The following is a 23373-nucleotide window of genomic DNA, read 5'->3' as shown; positions in this document are numbered from 1 at the left end:
GAGTGCCCGAATCAGGGGAATAGATCAAAATGTCGTCCAAGTACACGTACGCAAAGATGTTCAGGAAGTCTCTGAGAACGTCATTAATCATTGCTTGGAAAACAGCAGATCCATTAGTAAGTAGAAACGGAATAGCAACGTATATGTAATGGCCACTGACTGTTGAAGCCGCTCTTCCATCCTTCCCCCTCTCTGATTCAAACCAGATGGGATGCGTTTCTCAGATCTAATTTAGAAAATATTTTGGCCTGCTGAAGCTGGTTAAAGGCTGACGACATGAGTGGCAGACGATACAGATTCTTAACAGTAATGTCATTAAGCAGACTGTAAACAATACAAGGTCAGCGAGTCCCATTCTTTATCCCTACAAAAAAGAACACTGCCCCGCCAGAGATGAATAAGAGCAGCCTTTAATGAGGTCTTAATATAGTCATTCAATGAGGTCTGTGAGGAGGAAGAAAGTAGCCTTACTTTTGCTGAAAACTTCTCACAGATCATGTTAGGAACTGGGAACTGTAGTAAGATCAGGAGGCTCAGAGTTTGTGTGAGGAGAAATGTTAACAGCGGTCTTGACGTTTATACAATGATCTGACTTGAAACAATCTTTGCAGGCCTTTCCTCAATTCAAAACTTTGCCTTTATCCCAGTCAATGTGTGGCTTGTGTTTCTTTAACCAAGGAAAGCCCACAATGAGGGTGCAAATTAGAACGATACAAATGAAAAATATTTATTTACTCCTTTATTTCCAGAGGTTCAGTTTTATGGGTAACCTTAAAATTAGGCTTTCATCAAGAGCATTGGCTCGTAGTGAGTTGGATAACTGTTGTGTTTTTAGGCTAAACCTTTTGGCATATTCCCAGTCCATGAAACTCTCATCAGCCCCTGAGTCAATGAGCACTCCGAGCGTAACAGTAATGTCATGTGTTTTACCGTTAGGACCCGCCAGGGGGAATTCATGAGGAAACGGCTCACCATTGTCCTCTCGTCTTTTGCTGGACATGCTGCAAGGAGATGAGCTGTCTGCCCACAATAAAAACACTTCCCTTCTTGCAAATGATGTTGACGCTCCCCTGTGGATCGCTTGACTTGTCCCTGTTGCATGGGTTTCTCTGCTCGTGCTGAGAAGACCTGATGCGGAACTGTTAAGACACTGTGCCCACCAGTTGGAGACATTGTAGCAGGGTTCTGATAGTGACAGCTTCTCTTGCGCTCCTGTAGAGGATTGCTCATTCTTATTGCGATTTATTAGCGAGTCAAGATTTGAGGGTAGCTCAAGTAGCACTAGCAAATCTTGTAGATCGCCAGAGAGTCATTTTAAGAAGATATCAGAAAGTGCAATGGCATTCATTTCCACGGTCTGTGGCCAGAGTACAAAATCAGATTGCATAGTCAGACACTGAATACCTTGCCTGATGTTACTCAGTTCCCGTGCTTTTTCTCAATCAAACGAAACAGGATCAAAAATCCTCCTCAGAGCTCCTACAAAGTAATTGAGAGAGAGTCACAGATGGATGAACCCCGGGACCACTCAACTGTGACCCAGGCCCTCGCTTTTCCATTGAGGTGTGACACTATAAAGTCAATCTTGTAACCAACAAACGGTTGGCATTCCCCAGACTCACCAGAGAACTAGGTTGTGGCAGTTATGGAGCGAGGGTGAAAACTGAATCATGAGGAGATGCTTCTTTTGTGAGGGGCGAAAGAACCTGTTGATCTTGGGAAGACGAAGGTCAACTTGGGTGGCCATGGCAGCTTTAAGACCTTCCTGACTGTTTGCTAGTTCTCTCACTCCATGTTGTAGAGAGGTCAGCAGACCTTCCTGCTGATTAAGATGGGCGCCTTGGGAGTGTACGGGGGCAATCACGCAATCAGAGTCGGCTGGGTTCATGCTGACTAGTTTGTTTTTTCATGACCGAACAAAGTCTGAACCCAAATGCCCGACTCAAACACAGAAACAGCAAATTTCAAACAATTAATTGTTTAGTGAAAAAGTACATGAGGAAAAATGACAACTTTAAATACAAACACAAACTCACTCTACTTGAGGAAAAAAAACTGAAAACAAATAACTCCATCCATTTTCTGAGCCGCTTATCCTCACAAGGGTCGCGGGAGTGCTGGAGCCTATACCAGCTATCATCGGGCAGGAGGCGGGGTAGACCCTGAACTGGTTGCCAGCCAATCGCAGGGCACATATAAACAAACAACCATTTGCACTCACATTCACACCTACGGGCAATTTAGAGTCTTAAATTAACCTACCATGCATGTTTTTGGGATGTGGGAGGAAACCGCAGTGCACTGAGAAAACCCACGCACGCACGGAGAAATTGAACCCCGGTCCTCAGAACTGTGAGGCAGACGCTCTAACCCAGGGGTGTCCAAACTTTTTGCAGAGGGCCAGCTTTGGTCTGATGAAAATGTATGGGGGCCGACCATTTGGCCTGACATTCCTCGAACCATTCCCATTGTAAATTAACGTGTAAATATGTAACTATATCACTTTGCTGTCTGCAGCTAGGTCGATATTGCAAATGAGAATCTGTTGTTAATTGCATTACCAGGGTAGTTAAAGGTTAAAATAATAATAAATTAACTACAAATGAACTATTTTATGAAAGTTGACTGAAATTTTTTTAAATATATTTATTGATTTTGTTTTAACAAATCACATCCCAGTGCATTTTGACAAAGAATAGAACAGTAACTATACTATTCAGACGATAATATCATATGACAGAAATTTGACAAAGCTGTGGTTTGATCCTCACAAAAAATCAATTCACTGAATTCCTCAGAATTAAAAAAAATAATACCTGCATTAATGTGAAGGGTGATACTGGTGTTTCGACTGCATTAAGCAGGCCAGGACTGGCTGAAAAGCAGTGGTTTTGATGCGCAAGATGTCACGCAGGTGAGAGTCACTTAGTCTTGTCCTCACATGGTTCTTGTTAATGTTCATAACCGAGAACGTCTTCTCGCACAAGTAAATCAAGTCAAACAAGCTCAGCATTTTCTTAGCAAATGTTCAAATTTCTTGGAAACTGTCTTTGTCCAGTTGACGAGTTGACGAGAGGACGTTGTTGGTGGCAATTTTGACACACCTCGTCACACTGCAGCTGTTGTCAACTTTCCTCTTTTTAGTTTCAGTTGTCATTTTAGAAATGGGCTAAAAATATACCACAGGGGTACAAGTTCACACAGGGGTCACGCGATGAGAGTGCGGCCACAGGTCTACTGCCACTCTGGTGGAATATAAAATTGCTTTTTTTGTACGTGTGTATTGTTTATTGTGGGAAACTGTGCTGGCGGGCCACATATTATTGATTTTATGACAGGATGCTGCGGGCTGGAGGAAATTTGGATATGGGCCAGACTTTGGGCATGCCTGCTCTAACCATTCGGCCAGTATAAAAAAAAAACTCAAATAGACAATCTATATACTTGGCACAAAACTAGGCTTACTTGTCACGTGGTGTCAAAAACAAGGCTTAGCAATCTGACTCAACAGACAAGACAAACTAGCACAGGACAAAGGGAAACGCAGACTATATATGCACCCACCCACCCACTCACACACACTCATACACGCACACACACACACAGTAATGGTGAACAGGTGGAAACAATCGGGGCTGGGAAGACAGTCAGACTGGCAGGAAACACAGGGCAAGGGCAAGTTACCTGAAAAAAGAGGAGAGACAATTACAAAATAAAATGAGAAGTGAACATAACCATTTCTTAGACATGACAAATAGGAAAGACAATCAACAGATAAATACACAAATTTCATGGCAGTCCAATGGAAATGTAGTGGGCATGGCGGGCAATTCACAGTGATTCATATCCAGCAAAAAAAAAAAAAAAAAAAAGCATGAGAAAGAAAAAGCTGTGTGACTCGTGTTTAGATTTCAGACGATGAAGAACAACAGCTTTACCATACAATGAAGTTTTGTAACTGGCCAAAACATGGATATTTCAGCCCACTTCAAACTTGAGAAAACATTGTGCGGTAAATTGCAGATGTTTTTATTTTAGCTCTACGTATGGCAACATTACCTCTATTTTATGGTCAGAAGTAACTGTTAAACATGAATCTTTGCATTGGTGTAATCTCTCTCTCTCTCTGTGTGTCTCTCTAACTCTCTCTCTTTCTCTCTCTCTCTATCACTCCCTCAAACAAACTACAGTTGAAGTACAAGTACCATGCAGCAGATCTGGTAAAAAGCCTTTATTCATTAATTCACTCATCTTCCGTTCTGCTTATCCTCACTTCAGTAAATCAGTAAATGGTCACTGATGGTGTAGTGCAGACATGCCCAAAGTCTGGCCCCCGGGCCAAATCCGGCCCGTGTTCATATTTCCACTGGCCCGAAGCCTCTGTCATAAAACCAATAATATGTGGCCCGGCAGTCCAATATACACGCGCAATTTTATATTTCACCACAGGATGGCAGTAAACTTGTGGCTGAACTCTCGCGGGGCCGTTTTGCGCGTGATCTGTTTTTTGGCCATTTCTAAAATGGCAACTGGAAGTAAGAAAAGGAAAGTTGATAGCGAGGGCCGACGTTTCCAGGACAAATGGAAGTCTGAATATTTTTTTCACTGAGTTTAGAAACAACTGCGTCTGCCTAATTTGCCAAGAGACTGTGGCTGGGTTCAAGGAGTTCAATATAAAGAGGCACGACCAGACGGAACATGCTAATTACGACAAGTTAACTGGGAACGAACACAGTGAAAAATGGAAGCAACTGGAAACTGGTTTAACGGCACAGCAACACTTTTTCACGAGAGCCAGTGAGTCGAATGAAAATACAACAAAGGCAAGCTATGAGGTGGCAACGCTGATTGCCAAGCACTGCAAACCTTTTACTGAGGGTGAATTTATTAAAGACTGCGTGATGAAAATGGTGGAGAACATTTGTCCTGAGAAAAAGCAACAGTTCGCCAATGTTTTCCTGGCTCGTAGCACTGTGTCACGAAGGATCGAAGAAGTTTCTTCTGATATTAAGAGACAGTTGGACGCAAAAGGAGTGGAGTTTGAATTTTTTTCGTGAGCCTGTGACGAAAGCACGGATGCATCCGACAGCGCTCAGTTACTGATTTTTTTTAGAGGAGTGGACAGTGAAATGAACGTGCGTGAAGAGCTACTTGACCTCCAGAGCCTTAAGGACCAAACAAGAGGGAAATATTTATTTGCTTCTGTTTGTTCCGCCGTACATGACATAAAATTAAAGTGGAATAAAATCACGGGGATTATTACGGATGGCGCACCTGCCATGGTTGGCGAGCACAGTGGATTATCAACCCTAGTGTGTAACAAAGTAAGCGAAGAAGGAGGTAAAGCTACAAAACTCCATTGTTTTATTCACCAAAAAGTTCTATGTGCCAAACCGTTTCCGTGGATCTCAGTGACGTTCCAGCCCACCTGCAGTTGGAGCTCATTGAGCTGCAGTGTGACACAGAGTGTCGCAGCTGGTACCAACAACTCCCTCTTGTCAACTTTTACCAGCAGCTGGATAAAGACAGGTTCCAAGAGATTCGTACATTTGCTAAGAAAATGTTGAGCTTGTTTGGCTCGACATATTTGTGTGAGAAGGCATTCTCAGTCATGAACATGAATAAGAACCGCGTGAGGACAAGACTAAGTGACTCCCACCTGCGTGACATCTTGCGCATTAAAACCACCGCTTTTGAGCCAGACCTGCCCCATTTACTGCAGTCGAGATCTCAGTATCACCCTTCACATTAATGCAAACATGTTGTTTGTTGATTCTGATGAATAAAGTTTGAGTTTGAGTCAAATTTCATAAAAATACTTTATTTTGCATTTCATTAATTTTTATTTTAACCTTAATTTATCCAGGTCAGGGAGTTATAAGATCTACCTAGCAGCAGACAGCATAGTAAAACACTAAAATAAAAATACAAAAAAGCATTCCCCTCGTCGGTAGCATGTAAAATTAATGCTGGCTCACATGACATTTTTTTTTACGGCAATGTGGCCCCTGAGCCAAAAAGTGTGGGCATCCCTGGTGTAGTGGTACACACACCTGACTTTGGTGCGGGCAGCATGGGTTCAGTTCCCACTCAGTGACATTGTGAATGTGAGTGCAAATGGTTGTCTGTGTCTATATGCGCCCTGCGACTGATGGGCGACCATTTCAGGGTGTAGTCCGCCTTTCGCCCGAAGTCAGCTGGGATAGGCTCCAGCGCCCCGCGACCCTAACCAGGATAACATATGTTGAAAATGGATGGATGGGTAAAACAATAAATCTGGTCAACAACCATCTTCTTCATTCAGCCATTCTAGTTAATAAAGCAAATGATGTTTCTGTAAGGTCCTATGCATGTGTTGTTGTTTTTTTTGGCACTTAAAAATTAAAATGGTGGTAGGTCTGTGTGAACTCCCAGTTAACATTAATTTGAATGTGATTAGTTACTCCTGAACATAGCCACATTCCATTTATAAGAGTGAGTGCACCTTTGCGCAACCATATTTATCTATATTTATTTTATTTAACCTTTGGTTAACCAAGTAAAACACCAGTTAAGACAGAACATCTCTTTTGCAATGCTGACCAGACCAAGAAGGCAGCACGTTAAACCTCAAGTCCAAGTCAATCACATACATTAATATTTCAGTTGTTTAGTTTCACTTCCCACCTCAATTGAGTAAAAAATAAATCAATTGAGTTGTATAAATTCAAATAAATGGTGGAAAAAATGATTCATCAAACCATCAATTTTCTTCCGCTTATCTGAGGTCGGGTCGTAGATCGCCCGGTAAAGAGAGAGCTTTGCCCTTTGTCTCAGCTCCTTCTTCACCACGACACATGGATACAGAGAGCGAATCAGAGACCTAAGGCTGAGTCCACCAAATCGGATCCCCGCAGTACCTCGGCTGCGCCTAGAAAATCTATCCATAAAGGAAATGAACAGAATTGGTGACACAAAGCAGCTCTCCAACTCTCACCGGAAACAAATTTAACTTATTGCGGGTCATGGGGACCAAACTCTGACACCGGTTGTACAGGGACCGACAGCCCTTATTAGCGGGTCCTGTACCCAATATTCCTGGAGCACCCTCCAGAGTACTGCCCGAGGGAAACGGTCGGACGCCTTCTCCAAGTCAACAAAACACGTGTATACTGGTTAGGAGAGCTCCCATGCACCCTCGAGGACACTTCTGAGGGTATAGAGCTGGACCACTGTTCCAAGACGAAAAGCACACTGCTTCTCCTGAATCTGCGAATCGACTACCAAATGGACCTTTTTCTCCAGAACCTCTGAATAGACCTTACCGAGGAGGCTGAGGAGTGTGATCCCCCTGTAGTTGGAACACACCTTCTTAAAAAGTCAAGTTGAGGTCATCAGCACCCTGGCCCCACCATACAGTGTTGACGGTACAATGCTTCCCCCTCCCGAGACACCGGATGGTGGAGCAGATTTTCCTCGAAGCCGTCTGGAAGTCATTCTCCATGGCCTCACCGAATTCCATGCGATGTATGATGATTTTTCTGTTCCTTATATTTTCCTATCAAAAAATGTCACAATTAATGGCTACAATGAGCACGTTTTGCAGTGCACAGCTTTTCAAAGCGGAGTTTGAACATGATACTGCAACTCTGAACCCCTGCTCAATGTTTAGTTGGGACCTGTACTTGGTCTTCAGTGCAGCAACAGCAGAGAAGCCAGTCTCACATAGGTACGAAGTTGCAAAAGGAAGCAGAATACCCATAGCCCTGTTCACCAGGAGTGGATACTGTCTCTCTACACAGAATTCACTCAGATGAAATCCTCAGTCTCAATGTGGAGTCAGAGGTCATGTCAATGAATTGGTCCTCATCTGCAAAGCTGAAACCAGATGGAGCTGGTGCATTGAAAGGATCTCTCACCCAGTCATACTGGTTACTGTTTTCAGGGAAGTACTTTTTAAAGAATCCCACCAATGATAAAATATGCTGCTTATTGTGTGGAATCACTGCGGTAGCATCATAGTCAGTAGTGTCCACAAATTCATGCAGGTTCTCAAAGAAATCAGTGTTTCCTTCATCAAGTCGCCTGCACCGCATTCCAAGGTTTCGAGGGAAAGAGCTGATCTTGTCTGTGACCTCAGGGAGGTGTTTGTCTTTTCTTGGAAGCTGAAGATTTAATTCATTTAGCTTTCCAAATATGTCACTCAGATAGGCCAGCTTTCCCAGGAAGTTGTCATCGCTAAATTTCTCTGTCCACATTTGTGCTCCTGCTCCAAAAACACTCTTATCTGTTCTCTGAGTTCAAAAACCTGAAAAAATACATTTCCTCGTGACAGCCACCTTGCTTCACTGTGACACAGCACCGCTTAATGTTCAGTACCCAGCTCCTCGCAGATAGCAGAGAAGACTCTTGTTTTTAGTGGTCTGGTTTTTATCAAATGTACTACAACAATAACGTCAGTCATCACCTCACTTAATTCAGGGGAAAGGTGCCTTGATGCAAGTGCTTCTCTGTGTATAACAGTGGGTCCACTCAGCATTAGGTGAGGCCTTTGTGATGAAGAAGAAGAAGAATCACTTTTTATTGTCATAATCATGCATGCATGCACACGACATTTGTTCTCTGCATTTAACCCATCACAGTGAACACATACACATGTTAGTGGAACACACTGGAGCAGGGGGCAGCTGAAGCATTGAAGAATCAGAATCATCTTTATTTGCCAAGTATGTCCAAAACACACAAGGAATTTGTCTCTGGTAGTTGGAGCCGCTCCAGTACAACAGACAATCAATTTACAGAACACTTTAGAGACATAAAGACATTGACAAAAAAAACAATTGTGCAAAAAGATGCAGAGTCCTCGAGCACTTAAAGCAGTTCGAATGACTAATATTGCAATAGACCAGTGCAATGACCATTGTGCAAAGGGCGCTCAAACTTCAAGGAGAGTATGCGGTTTAAAGTGACGAGTAGTGCGATCATCTGGGACAATGTCGGTTGTGCAAATGTTACAGATACTCCTCAATCAGTGTGCAAATGGAGCAGATGCTACTCTGGCATGAGTGGCCAGTGTATGCAAATAGTGCAGCATGGCGAGACAACTACAGTGAGTGTACGAGTAATACATAATTGGGCCCACAGAAATGTCACAACGAAATCAAGTCAAAAAATTACCAGCTTGTTGTAATGGAATTATAGGTTAGGTGTTTAAGAAGTTGATCGCAAGAGGGAAGAAGCTGTTGGAATGTCTACTAGTTCTAGTTTGCATTGATCGGTAGCGCCTCCCTGAGGGAAGGAGCTGGAAGAGCTGGTGACCGGGGTGCGGAGGGTCCGAGAGGATTTTGCACGCCCTTGTCTGAGTTCTGGCAGCATGCAAGTCCTCAATGATGGGTAGGGGGGTACCAACAATCCTTTCAGCAGTTTTTATAGCAGTTTTTATTGTCCGTTGCAGTCGGAGTTTGTCCTTTTTTGTAGCAGCACCAAACCAGACTGTGATGGAAGAACACAGGACGGATTCAATGATTCAGCTGTGTAGAACTGTCTCAGCATCTCCCGTGGCAGGCCGTGCTTTCTCAGAAGCCGCAGGAAGTACATCCTCTGCTGGACCTTTTTGAGGACGGAGTTGATGTTGGTCGCCCACTTCAGGTCCTGAGAGATTGTAATTCCCAGGAACTTGAAGGTCTCGACGGTTGACACAAGGCAGCTGGACAACGTGAGGGGCAGCTGTGGTGAAGGATGCCTCCTGAAGTCCACGATCATCTCTACAGTCTTGAGCGTGTTCAGCTCCAGGTTGTGTCGGTCGCATCACAGCTCCAGCCGCTCCGCTTCCTGTCGATATGCAGACTCGTCACCGTCCTTGATGAGGCCGATGACAGTGGTGTCATCTGCAAACTTCGGGAGTTTGACAGTCGGGTTCGCTGAGATGCAGTCGTTCGGGTAGAGAGAGAAGAGCAGCGGAGAGAGGACACAACCTTGGGGCGCACCAGTGCTGATGCTGCATGTGGATGAGGTGGGCTCCCCCAGCCTCACCTGCTGTGTTGCCCGTCAGGAAGCTGTAAATCCACTGGCAGATGGCAGGTGGGACGTTGGAGAAGCTTGGAGGAAAGGAGTTCACGGATGATGGTGTTGAACGCTGAGCTGAAGTCCACGAACAGGATCCTCGAGTAGGTCCCTGCACTGTCGAGGTGTTCTAGGATGAAGTGCAGTCCCATGTTGACTGTATCATCCGCAGACCTGTTCGCTTGGTAGGCAAACTGCAGGGGGTCCAGCAGGGGACCTGTGACACTCTTGAAGTGGTCCAGCACGAGACGTTCAAAGGACTTCATGACCACAGATGTCAAAGCGACAGGCCTGTAGTCATTCAGACCAGAGATTGCAGGTTTCTTGGGGACTGGAATGATGGTGGAGCGTTTGAAACAGGATGGAACTTTGCACATTTCCAAATATCTGTTGAAGATCTGAGGGAAGACTGGAGCGAGCTGGTTCACGCAGACTTTGAAGCAGGATGGGGACACATGGTCTGGGCCTGCCGCTTTGTTAATCTTCTGTTGTTTGAAGATGCGTCTCACATCCTGTTCATGGATGGTTAACGCAGAAGTCAGAGGTGTGGTTGTGGTCGCGGGTGCGGCCGGGTGGGTGTGTGGTGTGAAACTGTCCTTTTCAAATCTGCAGTAGAAGGTATTCAAGTCGTTGGCTAGTGTGCTATTGTTCTCAGCTTGGGCGGATCGTCGCTTGTAATTAGTCAGCGATTGGAATGCATGCCAGACTGATCGCCAACCTGAGTCGTTTGCGCTAAACTGTTTTTCCAACTTTGCTGCATAGATCCTCTTTTCAATGTTAATTTCTTTAGTCAGCTGGTTTCTAGCTCGGTTATACAGGGCCCTGTCCCCGCTCTGATATGCGTCTTCCTTAGCTTGGCGAAGCTGCTTAAGTTTAGCAGTGAACCACGGCTTGTTGTTGTTGAATGTGCGAAATTATTTTGTTGGTACACAAACCTCTTCACACAAACTGATATAGGATGTGACAGTGTCCGTATATTCATCCAGGCTGCCAGCTGAATTTTCAAAGACACTCCAGTCTGTGCAGTCTAAACAGCTTTGAAGTTCCATCTTGGCTTCATTGGCCCACTTTTTGACTGTTTTCACTGTAGGCTTCGCACATTTAAGTTCTTGCCTGTACGTCGGTATTAAGTGAATTAAGCAGTGATCAGACGAGCCCAGGGCTGCACGAGGTATTGCACGGTATGCGTTTTTTACCGTAGTGTAGCAGTGGTCGAAAGTATTATTTTCACTGGTAGGACAGTCGATGTGCTGCTTGTATTTAGGGAGTTCGTGGTTGAGTTTAGCGTTGTTAAAGTCCCCGAGAATAATGAGGGGTGAGTCCGGGTGTTTTTTTTAAATTTTGTTGACTTGTTCGGCAACCGTTAGCACTGCGGCGTTTGTGTTAGCTTGAGGCGTAATATAGACTCCAGCCAGTATGAACGATGCAAACTCACGTGGCGAGTAGAATGGTTTACAATTTAAGAATAGCAACTCCAAATGCGGGCTACAGTGTGTGCTGAGCACCGTGACGTCCGTACACCATTTTTCATTGATATGGAGGCATATCCCGCCGCCCTTTGTTTTTCCCGATGATTCCATGTCGCGGTCCGCTCGATGAATGTTGAAGCCGGGAAGCATGACGGCACCATCTGGTACAGCGTCGCAAAGCCAGGTCTCCGTGAAGCACATGGCCGCGTAACATCCGAAGTCTTTACTGGTCTTTAACAGAAGATGAAGCTCGTCCATTTTGTTGGGTAGGGGGCGTACATTCGCGAGGTGGATCGACGGGAACGCCAATCTGTGTCCTCTGTTGCGGAGTTTCACCTGAATGCCGGCTCGCTTCCCTCTGTGGTGCCGCTTCCATCTCCATGCCCGGAAAACCGCGGACGCCGCTCCGGTGAGTAACTCGGGGAAAAAACTGAGCGGATATTCGAAAGTTGGTGACAGAAAGTCCGGAGTAGCCTCCTTGATGGTTAGCAGGTCTCCCCTTGTGTAAGTGAGTCGTGTAAGGTCTCCAAAGACGGACGAAAAACACAAAAACAAAGACAATACTAGAGAGCGCGTTACCGAGGCGACCACACTGGTAGGCGCCATCTTGGATCACCGATACCCCCGATTTCGGTGTCTTGCTCAAGGACACCACAGCCGTGAGTCCTGGGGATGTTGGCGGATGGTCCAGTCGGGGGCTTGAACCTAGGTCCCCCACGGTGGCAGGTGATGAGCTTAACCATTGGCTTAAGTACGGCTACCCATGATGATGATGATGATGATGATGATGATGATGATGATGATGATGATGATGATGATGATGATGATGATGATGATGATGATGATGATGATGATGATGATGATGATGATGATGATGATGATGATGATGATGATGATGATGATGATGATGATCGAAGTCCTTTTCTCATCCCTGCCATGGTCTGAGCACCATCACTACAAACACCAATGCAGTTCTTCCATGTTAGCCCATTCTCAGACAGGAAGCTGTCCAGCATTTTGAATCACTCTTCAGCTGTGGCTCTGTCTCTGACATATTTACAAAAAAAGTAGATCCTCACACAGGGAATTTGAAAAATCAAAACGTACATATAGAATAAACAAGCAGTCTTTATTACCGTCAGTTGCTTCATCAAATTGTAAGGCAAAACGTTTGTCTCTGAGTTTATCCACCAGCTGTTCTTGGAGATCGTTTGTGATGTCCTTTATATGTCTGGTGACAGTGTCGTTGAACAACGGGATGGTTTTTAGTTTTGCAGCACTTCCGTCATCCAGCATGACGAAGACCATGTCAACTGCTGCAGGCAGTATCAGCTCCTCTGCTATGGTGTGGGGTTTTTTGCACTGAGAAATTTGGTACACCAAAATCCTTTTGGACCCTCCACATCCTGGTCACCAGCTCTTCCAGCTCCTTCCCTCAGGTAGGCGCTACCGAACAATGCAAACTAAAACTAGCAGACATTCCAACAGCTTCTTCCCTCTTGCCATCAACTTCTTAAACAGCTAACTTACAATTCCATTGCAACATGCTGCCAATTTTATGTCTTGAGTTTGTTCTCACATTTATGTCAGGCCAATTATACATTACTCGTGCACTCACTGTCGTAGTCTCGCCACGCTGCACTATTTGCATATCTGTTGTTGAGCAATACTGGCCACTCATGCCAGAGTAGCATCTCCACCACTTGCACACTGACTGAGGAGTATCTGCAACATTTGCTCAATCGACTTTGTCCCAGACTATCGCACGACTAGTCACTTTAAACTGCATACATTCCTGGAAGTCTCGGCGCCCTTTGCACAATGGTCATTGCACCGGACTATTGCTATATTAGTCATTCAAACTTCTCTAATTGCTAAAGGACTCTGGATCTTTTTGCACAATTGTCCAAAAACTAATCATAATTGTACTGGTATTACCAGATTACTAGCAACCTTTTATTGCTCAGTGACTGTTTTTTGTCAATGTCTTTATGTCTCAAAAGTATTCTCTGTCAATTGACTCTCTTGTCTCTTGTCGTACTCTCTTGTCGTACAAGAGCGGCTCCAACTACCGGAGACAAATTCCTTGTGTTTTTTGGACATACTTGGCAAAATAAAAATCATTCTGATTCTGATTCTGTTATCCATTGCTCTTGCTCTCTTGCAATATACCGGGTGATTGAAAAGTAACTCCCTATTTTTAAGTACTTAATTAATAAGTACTTAATTAACAATAATAATTCTTACAAGAAATGAACATGAGAGTAAAGTGTAATGCATGGAGTTTTATTTAAAATTCCATATGGGCGCCAGCATTAGCCACCAGTTTCTCAAGCCGCCTGGCAACCGCATTAACTGATTTCACAAGGAACTCTTGTGGAATGAAAGACATAACTTCTCGTATTCGCACTTCAAGTTCTTCCAAAGTTGTTGGTTTGGTAGAATAGACTTGCTCCTTACATCATGGAACATACACAAAAAAAATTAAGAAAAATATGACAACATATGGGCAGAAAATCCCAGCCTTGTCTGTGTGGAGTTTGCATGTTCTCCCTGTGCCAACGTGGGTTTTCTCCGGGCTCTCCGGTTTCCTCCCACATCCCAAAAACATGCATGGTAGGTTGATTGAAGACTCTTAATTGCCCATAGGTGTGAATGTGTGCGCGAATGGTTGTTTGTTTATATGTGCCCTGCTATTGGCTGGCGACCAGTTCAAGGTGTACCCCGCCTCTTGCCCGAAGATACCTGGGAGAGGCTCCAGCATGCCCGCGACCTGAGTGAGGATAAAGCGCTACAGAAAATGGATGGATAGATGACAACATATGAATAAATTCTAAGTATTTTAAAATAGGGAGTTACTTTTCAATCACCCTGTATTACATGTGTTTAGGCCTGTCACAATAGCAAATTTTTTTGACTATATTTCCCCAAAACTATGATGACAAACGTGAGTATTGTATCAATGTTTTTTTATGCCACTGATATAAAGCATCCATCCATCCATTTTCTGAACCGCTTCTCCTCACTAGGGTCGCGGGCGTGCTGGAGCCTATCCCAGCTGTCATCGGGCAGGAGGCGGGGTACACCCTGAACTGGTTGCCAGCCAATCGCAGGGCACATACAAACAAACAACCAGTCGCACACACAGTCACACCTACGGGCAATTTAAAGTCTCCAGTTAATGTATGTTTTTGGGAAACCGGAGTGCCCGGAGAAAACCCACTCAGGCACGGGGAGAACATGCAAACTCCACACAGGCGGGGCCGGGGATTGAACCCGGGTCCTCAGAACTGTGAGGCTGACGTTCTAACCAGTTGTCCACCGTGCCGCTGATATAAAGCAAAGCAAATGTATTTATGTTTAAATTTATATATCGCATTTCATCCACAAGGTAACTCAATGTGCTTTACATGAGTAGTATCATTTAAAAACCAAAACAAAAAACTACTTATAAACGTTTAAAACAAAGACAAAACAATAAAATAAAATAAAAATACAATTAAAACAGCGTACACTGCCAGAAAGATCATTTAAAAGTGGAAATGGTCTAGAAAGCATGGGAAAAAAGAAGAGTTTTCAACCTGGACTTAAAAACATGCACACTTGGGGCTGACGTCACTTCTGTTGGCAACTTATTCCTTTTGTGCGCAGCATAATAGCTAAATGCTGCTTCACCATGTTCGCTTTGGACTCTGTGCTCCACTATTTGACCTGAGTCTGTCGATCTCAGAGCCCTACTGGGTTTATATCCCATTAGCATTTCATTCATGTATTCAGGACCTAAACCGTTTGGTGATTTATAGACCAGTAGCAGAACTTTATATATTACTTTTCATTATACTTTATATTCTTCTATTCTAAAGCTGAATGGAAGCCAGTGTAAAGACTATAGAATTGGAGTAATATGTCCTGACTTCTTTGTTCTGGTCAGAACCCGAGCTGCAGCATTCTAAATGAGCTGCAGCTGTTTATTGTTCTTTATGGGGAGTCCAGTCAGAAGACCATTACAATAGTCAATTCTACTGGAGCTAAAAGCATGGATGAGCTTCTCCAGGTCTGTTTGACACATGCATGCCTTCACTCTGGATATGTTCTTCAGATGGTAGAAGGCAGTTTTAGTAATTGATTTGATATGACAGTTGAAAGTCAGGTCGGAATCTATCAGAACACCTAGGTTTCGGACTTGGTCTTTTTTTTTTAAAGAGAGTGACACCAGGTATTTACTAACAGCAAATTGCACTTTGCTTTATTGCCAAAAACAATTATCTCAGTTTTGTTGTGGTTTAATTGAAGAAGATTTTGGCTCATCCAGTTATGTATCTTTTTTAGACAGTGACACAACACCTCAATTGAACTATAGTCATCTGGAGACACTGCTAGATATAACTGTGTGTCATCTGCATATCTATGATAGTCAAAATTAAAGTTCTGAAGAATTTGACCCAAGGGTAGCATATACAGGCTGAATAGGAGGGGTCCAATAACTGACCCTTGAGGAACCCCATAGGTCATTGCCAGTCGATGAGTTGGTTAAAAAATGACTCCTTTCCTCCAGGTAGGACCTGAACCATTTAAGGATTGTTCCAGTTAGTCCTACCCACGCTTCCAACCTGTTCAGCAGTATATTATGATCTACCGTATCAAAAGCCGCACTGAGGTCCAACAAGACCAGAATTGACACGTTTCCTGAGTCAGTATTAAACCTTATACCATACAGCACTTTGACAAGAGGAGATTCTGTACTGTGATGTGTTTGGAAACCTGATTGAAATGTGTCAAAAAGTGAATTTAAGTTCAAGATATTGCTGAGTTGGTTAAAAATTACTTTCTCAACAATCTTGGCTATGAAAGGGAGATTTGAGATGGGTCTATAGCTTGCTAACATGGAAGCGTCCAGCGTTCTATTTTTCTCTGTTTGTCTCCGGTAGTTGGAGCCGCTCTAGTACGACAACAGACAGTCAATTGACAGAGAACACTTTTGAGACATAAAGACATTGACCAAAAAAAAGCAAAGGTTTAATGGCAGCTACTTTAAGAGCTTGAGGAAGCACGCCTGACTGAAGTGAGAAATAGATTATTTATTGACGACGGGATGAGTCTGCATATCGGCAGAAAGTGGAGCAGCTGGGGCTTTGGTGCGACAGACACAACCTGGAGCTGAACACGCTCAAGACTGTAGAGATGATTGTGGACCTCAGGAAGCATCCTTCGCCACAGCTGCCCCTCACGCTGTCCAACACACAGGGCCAACCATCGAGACGTTCAAGTTCCTGGGAATTCCAATCTCTCAGGACCTGAAGTGGGAGACCAACATCAACTCCATCCTCAAAAAGGCCCAGCAGAGGATGTACTTCCTGGGGCTTCTCAGAAAGCATGGCCTGTCACAGGAGCTGTTTAGGCATTTTGACACAGCAGTCATCGACACGGTCCTGTGTTCATCCATCAAAGTCTGGTTTGGTGCTCCCACAAAAAGGACAAACTCCGACTACCACGGACAATCAGAACTGCCGGAAAAATCGTCGGTTTTCCCCTACCCACCCATTAAATTGGTAGCGAACTCCGCATTATCTGCACAACTGTACTTGTATCAGCATTACCACGTGACTGGTAAACTCTCATTGCTCAGTGACTCGGCGTAGTGTGTTATTATGTCTCAAAAGTATTTTTTGTTTAAATGGCTGTTTACAGTCGTACAAGAGCGGCTCCAACTATCGGAGATAGAATTCCTTGTATGTTTTTGACATACTTGGCAAATAAAGAGGTTTCTGATTCTGAATATTCTGCCAATCAAGTTTCAAGTTGGTTCAGAAAAAGTGCCAAGTGGCAACAACAAGCAACACAAGTCGATCAAAGCAACCTGTTTTTATTCAAGATTGCACTACTTTTCAAAAGTCTGCAGCCTTTCTTTAAACACAGCTTTGTCAACATGTTCAATGGCTACATCTCTTACAATAGTGAGTAATGCTATATTGTACATAATGTGAGCATACATGCACCATATACACTGTCACATTTGTATTTGCATTGTTGGGCAAAGGGTACCATAACTGCAACATGACAGGAAACGGGAAAATTCCCACCGTGTATTTTTGTTCCCAGCTGAAGAATTTGGGTGGGATGGTTATGTTTAAAAGTGATCTTGTCGCCTTGAGGTTTTAAGTCGTGTTGTCTTTGTTGCGACTTCATACAAATTTGACGTATCAGCTCATGATGTTAGCAGGATGGCCGCATTCATCTGGCTTGAATACAAAATGTTCCCACATCGCAGCGGTGGTGTTAGGCTTTGGAACTAATTCCATTAATTCCATTAACTGTGCACCTCACAGTCACAAAACATAGCTTCGTGTATGCAAGCGTCCGCATTACTGGTAACCCTTTATTGCTCAGTGACTGTGTTTTTTATTTCTTTATGTCTCAAAAGTATTCTCTGTCAATTGTCTGTTGTCATACTAGAGCGGCTCCAAATACCTGAGACAAATTCCTTGTGTTTTTGACATACTTGGCAAATAAATATGATTCTGATTTCAAAAGCATACACGCACACACACACACACACACACACACACACACTCACACACGCAGGCACACACACGTGCATGCACATGCAGGCACACGCACACATGGCCAATCAGACGGAGGGTCCCCGCCCTTCACTATCTCTGATTGGTTTGCAGACCACGATGGCTTTCATGTGGGTGCTTTCAAGTCGCAGAAATCTTTTTTTCTTCCTGAAATGACTGGGCACCTGTACGCACCCTCTTTTTTTTTTTTTTGGCACAACATTCAGAAATTAGGTCACATGTGCGACCATAGTCCTGTCTCGTCAAAAAAAAAAAAATATCACATGCCGGATTTCCACCACCACGACGGAGTACTTTGCCATAGCTCTGCGCCCTAAAACGTAGATTGATCCTACGTTATGCATCCCTGCTAATTTTTTAATTAAGGACGCATATCAAACGAGATTCCTGGATCTATTTCGCCATATTGCCCAGCTCTAATAGTGACCATGTGAGCTACACAATTTTCATGTGTTGCCCTTCAAACTCTGCGGATATAAGTGCATGAATGAGCCTAACAACTCGTTTAACCCATTACAGTCTTGTCTTCATATATTTATAATGGACAATAGTCTTTCACAAATTCATACATATCTCAGAAATAACACCATCTATTTTGCTGTCTGCTATTGTGTGAATGCAAAATGGCTGCCACATCCTGGCACTTCAGATCACATATCGCTCTGGTGTATTGCAAAAACAGAATGAGTCTCCCTCTCGTGGCATTATTGGTAAACACAGTTTGAGTGACATAGAAGGACCATTGGTCAAATAACCAAAAAAAGGAACTCAAGACACTGAGATGCTTTTGCATGTTTTCATGATAAAGGCATATTAAGCAATAGGCGGGAGAATTATATTTTTTTCCAGAAATGTAATTAGCATCTTCAAAAAACATTGCAAATTATGAAATTTCATTTGGGACACATAACGGTAAAGACATTTTAACTTTAAAAGTGTTAAAAATGTCACTTAAGATCCATCCATCCATCCATTTCCTTTCCCGGTTATCCTCACGTCGGTCGCAGGGGGGCTGGAGCCTATCCCAGTTATCTTCGGGCAGGAGGTGGGGTACACCCTGAACCGGTCGCCAGCCAATCGCAGGGCACATAGAAACAAACAACAATCCGCACTCACATTCACACCTACGGGTAATTTAGAGTCGTCAATCAACCGACCACGCACGCTTTTGGGATGTGGAAGGAAACAGGAGTGCCCGGAGAAAATCCACGCAGGCACGGGAGAACATGCAAACTCCATACAGGCGGGGCCGGGATTTGAACCCTGGTCCCCAGAACTGCGAGGCGGAAGTGCTAACCAATCGTTCATCGTGCCGGCATCACTTAAAATAATTTTTCTGATAGCTATCAGTAAAATGACTTGATTTTCAAAATGCAATTAAATGTCTTTACCGTTATTGATGAAATTATATAAACTTGACCCACACACATATATATATATATATATATATATATATATATATATATATACAGACTGAGGGGTTGAGTGTGGCTGACATGTGGGAGGTATTATTGCTTTTAATCCTCAATAGAATAACAGATTAATCTTGTTGTTAATCTGCATAGAAGGAAGACAGGGAAAGCCCATCAGACAGATCACTTGATGTGTGGGCTCAGAATCAGTTGTTTTGTTTACTATATAGAGGTCATCATGTGCTTTTCAGAAAATACGTGGTTTCGCAATATTTCAGATTTAGCCTTTAAATTTGAGGGCAATTCTAATGGCCAAAATTACTTTTACAGCACTGTATCATTCTCTCTTAACCCTCTTGTTATGTTTGTTTCTTGGTACACCAAAAATGTTAATTGTTCAAATGTACAAGTCGCTGCATGTGAAGTCACCTATTCTGTCAATAGTTAGTACCGCAACTCGAATCACTCACTCAATGTTTTTCATAAACATAGTTTTTGTGAATATTGTAAAATACCAGAAACAGTGAGTAAAACAACAAACAACAAGAAACACTTACCCACGCTTTTTATTTGTGTGTGTGCATCTGTGTGTGAGTGTATTTGTGTGTGTGCGCATGCGTGCGTGTGTGTATGTATGTGCAATGCAAATTCAAAATGTTATAAAAAATTTAAAATTGCTTTGTAATTGACCAAAGTTATGAATTCAGCAGGGGATGAAATAATTATTCCTCCCACTGTAGATTCTTAATAGATGTCCTTTCATTTTCTATTGCGCCTGTCCTCATTAGGGTCATGGGTGACTGGTACCTATCCCAGCTAACTTTGGGTGAGAAGTGGGGTACACCTTGGACTGGTTGGCGTCAATCACAAGGCACACATAAAGTCGCCATGTTTTTGGGATGTGGGAGGCAGTCAGAGAAAACCCAAGGAAGCATGAGGAAAAATCCATGCAAGCATGGGGAAAACATCCCAACCCCACAGAGAAAGGCTGAAATTCAAAGCCCGAACCTCAGAAATGTGAGGCAGATGTGCTAATCAGGAGACCTCCAACTACTCTCAGGCCACACTGAACAAAGAAGGGGGCATGCCTTCCAATTGATCACACCTGAATGTAGGTTGTTGGTAGTTTAGTGCTTCCCTGAACAGAATAACTGAGGAAAGGGAAAATTACCTAATGCCTGGTGCACGTATCCAGGTTCCATCGCCGCCATAGGAACGGAATTCCATCGTAAACCTAATATCTTTTTGACCAGAGTTTAAAGTGAAGATTTTGAAAGGCAAAATGATGAAAAATAGTGCATCATGGTTTCTGCAAAATCGAAATGAAATAATTTTATTTCAACCGTAACTCTGTTGCCATGCCCAAACTAGTGATCATAGGAAAACAGCCTTGGTTTTTTATCGCTGAGCACCAACGTGACATGCGATGTAATCTGTTGCTTGGCGCAATGTCGTAAAAATGATCACCTCCCAGTTAATAACCCAAGCCCATCAAATATTTTGAGTCAAAGTACAGTATGGCCTTATCTATTAACTGCATTGATTTGGTGTTTTTTAGGTGGCTTGAAATGCAACTCTCATGGTGTGTAGCTTTAGTATGTGGCAGGCTCTCAACCCCAGCAATCCTGAGCAGATTAAGCTGGCAACCATTCCTCCTGCTTCCTGTTTAGATTTGCATTCACAAACAATCTGTTACACCATCAGCCAGCTGTTACCCAGCAAATTACACTTTGTCGCAATTAAGAAACTGGCAAAAAAAAAAAACAACTAGAACAAATTCAAAAGTAGTTGCATTGCAGGTGCATCCAGAAATGAGGGAAGGTGATGTACTGAATTCAGAGTGAAGCTGAAATTGTTGTGCCAGAAACCAGGAATGCTTGCTGGAGAAATTATATTTTGTTTACTGAGCTTTGCCAAGTTGCCCTTGTGCGAGGTACAGAAAACCTCTCAGGATTTCACATGCGTGGAAGTCATTAAATTGCTGCCTTGCTCAAGGGCCAGGAAGTCACAGCTCTCAAATTGCTTTTTTTTTTTCTTCCAATTACAATTTATTTGTAATGGCAATTTATTAGTAATGGCTTTTGAACATGACACTTTGGTCCCAAAGCCCAAAGACAAATCGTGGTGTTTCTTTTAAGCGCAAGCATATAATTCATCATTACCGTCTCTGTCAGTTGTAAAAATCCCCTACTTCAGCATAAACAATTTTTTGGGACACTTTGGATCTATTCCTCTTTTTTTTTCATCTCAATCACTACTAATCTTGCTAAAAACAGCCTTAAGTGGTTTGATACCACGATTAGGCAAATTCCCATGCATTATGGGGACTGTGGTCTACAGTTGCATAATATTGCATAAACATAAAGGAATCATGCAGTTTTCAAGCATTTGCAGCCCACATTTCTTTGGCGGGCTTTGAGCTGGCACATGCGCCTTATTTAGCAACATACAGTAGCTTCAAATTTCCATTCATGATTTTACATCTGGTTCTTTGTGTGATTTTGTTTTTAAGGTCCTGCTATCCCTGTGGGAGTAGATGTTCAGGTGGAGAGCTTGGACAGTATCTCGGAAGTTGATATGGTACGGTAACCTCTGTGTATTTGGAGTATGGCATTAGATTTGCATTGGTACAAATGTATAATAATAATAATAATAAGAAGAAGAATAAATACAATCATTTTTATGTTATCACGTTTTAGGTAAATATGTAATTACATTTAAATTAAAAACTAATAATGACTACAAGTTAAAATTTACTATAATGAATATGGCAATCAATTACTGAACTCTATTGTTATTTTTCTTGCACACTATTCGAGTTCCTTCCAGGATTTTCCCCGTTGCCCTTAATTATTGTACTGTAGATCTTTTCCAGGTGGCTCTTTGTCTTCCTCTGATTTATTATTATTTTTTTTTAAATCACGCTTGTCCTCATTTGGGTTGTCGGTGATCAGAACGAATCAAACAACAACATACTGCTTTATTCTGTGGAGGGCTGTTGCCACACCACATTTACTTCACAAAACAAAATATTCCACGATTATGGTTTTATGACCATCGCCATTTTGACTTGGTGAGCATCTTCTTAAAATGTGTTTAAAAAAAAAAAAAGCTACAGGAGGCTTCCCTCAGCTTAGCTTCGAATAGCAGCAGTGCTATTCATGGCTGTGCCACATCAGAAGCGACCACGGCAGACTGAATTTGAGAAATTTTATCCAACTCAGCGTGAAAGATTATGAGAGCTGGCAAGCTAGCCAGCAGGCTAAGTAGCTCGCTGGCTTGATGGAAAGGCTTGTTCCAAGGCATGAAGGACTAGGCAGCGAGGATTTAGGGCACCGACAACCAAAAGAGACACAGACTTCTACCTTTGACCAAGGTACGACAAGGGATACTGGTTAAAGTGTTTAAATTTTAAACAAATGCGAAAAAAAAAAAACGTTTCCAAAGGGAGATGTGGTGGCTAAGACCTGGCAGCCAATACGTGCCAGCGGATTTTTCCTTTGTTGGACTATTCATCCATCCATCCATTTTCTTGCGCTTATCCGAGGTCGTGTCGCGGGGGCAGTAGCTTTAGCAGGGAGGCCTGGACTTCATCCAACTCTTCCGAGGGGATCCCGAGATCTTCCAGGCCAGCCGAGAGACGTAGTCTCTCCAGCATGTCCTGGGTCGTCTCCGGGGTCTCCTCCCGGTGGGACGTGCCAGGAACACCTCAGGCGTCCAGGAGGCATCCTAATCAGATGCCCAAGCCACTTCATCTGCTCTCAATGTGTAGGAGCAGCAGCTTTACTCTGCGTCAGTCCCAGATGACCAAGCTTCTCAACCTATCTCTAAGGGAGAGGACCGGACACCCTACGGAGGAAACTATTTTCG

At 43.3% G+C, this 23373-nt stretch overlaps 1 protein-coding gene across 1 annotated transcript in view; it reads left to right on the top strand.

The window, feature by feature from the left end:
* gabrr2a (gamma-aminobutyric acid type A receptor subunit rho2a) overlaps positions 1 to 23373 on the top strand; it is a 90868-nt gene that overhangs the window by 9178 nt on the left and 58317 nt on the right. The window contains exon 3 of the mRNA XM_061695455.1: positions 22016 to 22083. Within this exon, the coding sequence (XP_061551439.1) occupies positions 22016 to 22083 (68 nt within the window). The remainder of the gene's footprint in view (positions 1 to 22015; positions 22084 to 23373) is intronic.

This window comes from Phycodurus eques, chromosome 14, assembly GCF_024500275.1.
Source record: "Phycodurus eques isolate BA_2022a chromosome 14, UOR_Pequ_1.1, whole genome shotgun sequence".
Classification (NCBI taxonomy): domain Eukaryota; kingdom Metazoa; phylum Chordata; class Actinopteri; order Syngnathiformes; family Syngnathidae; genus Phycodurus; species Phycodurus eques.
The sequence above is the reverse complement of the archived record's forward strand: the minus strand, read 5'-3'. Positions and strand labels throughout refer to the sequence as shown.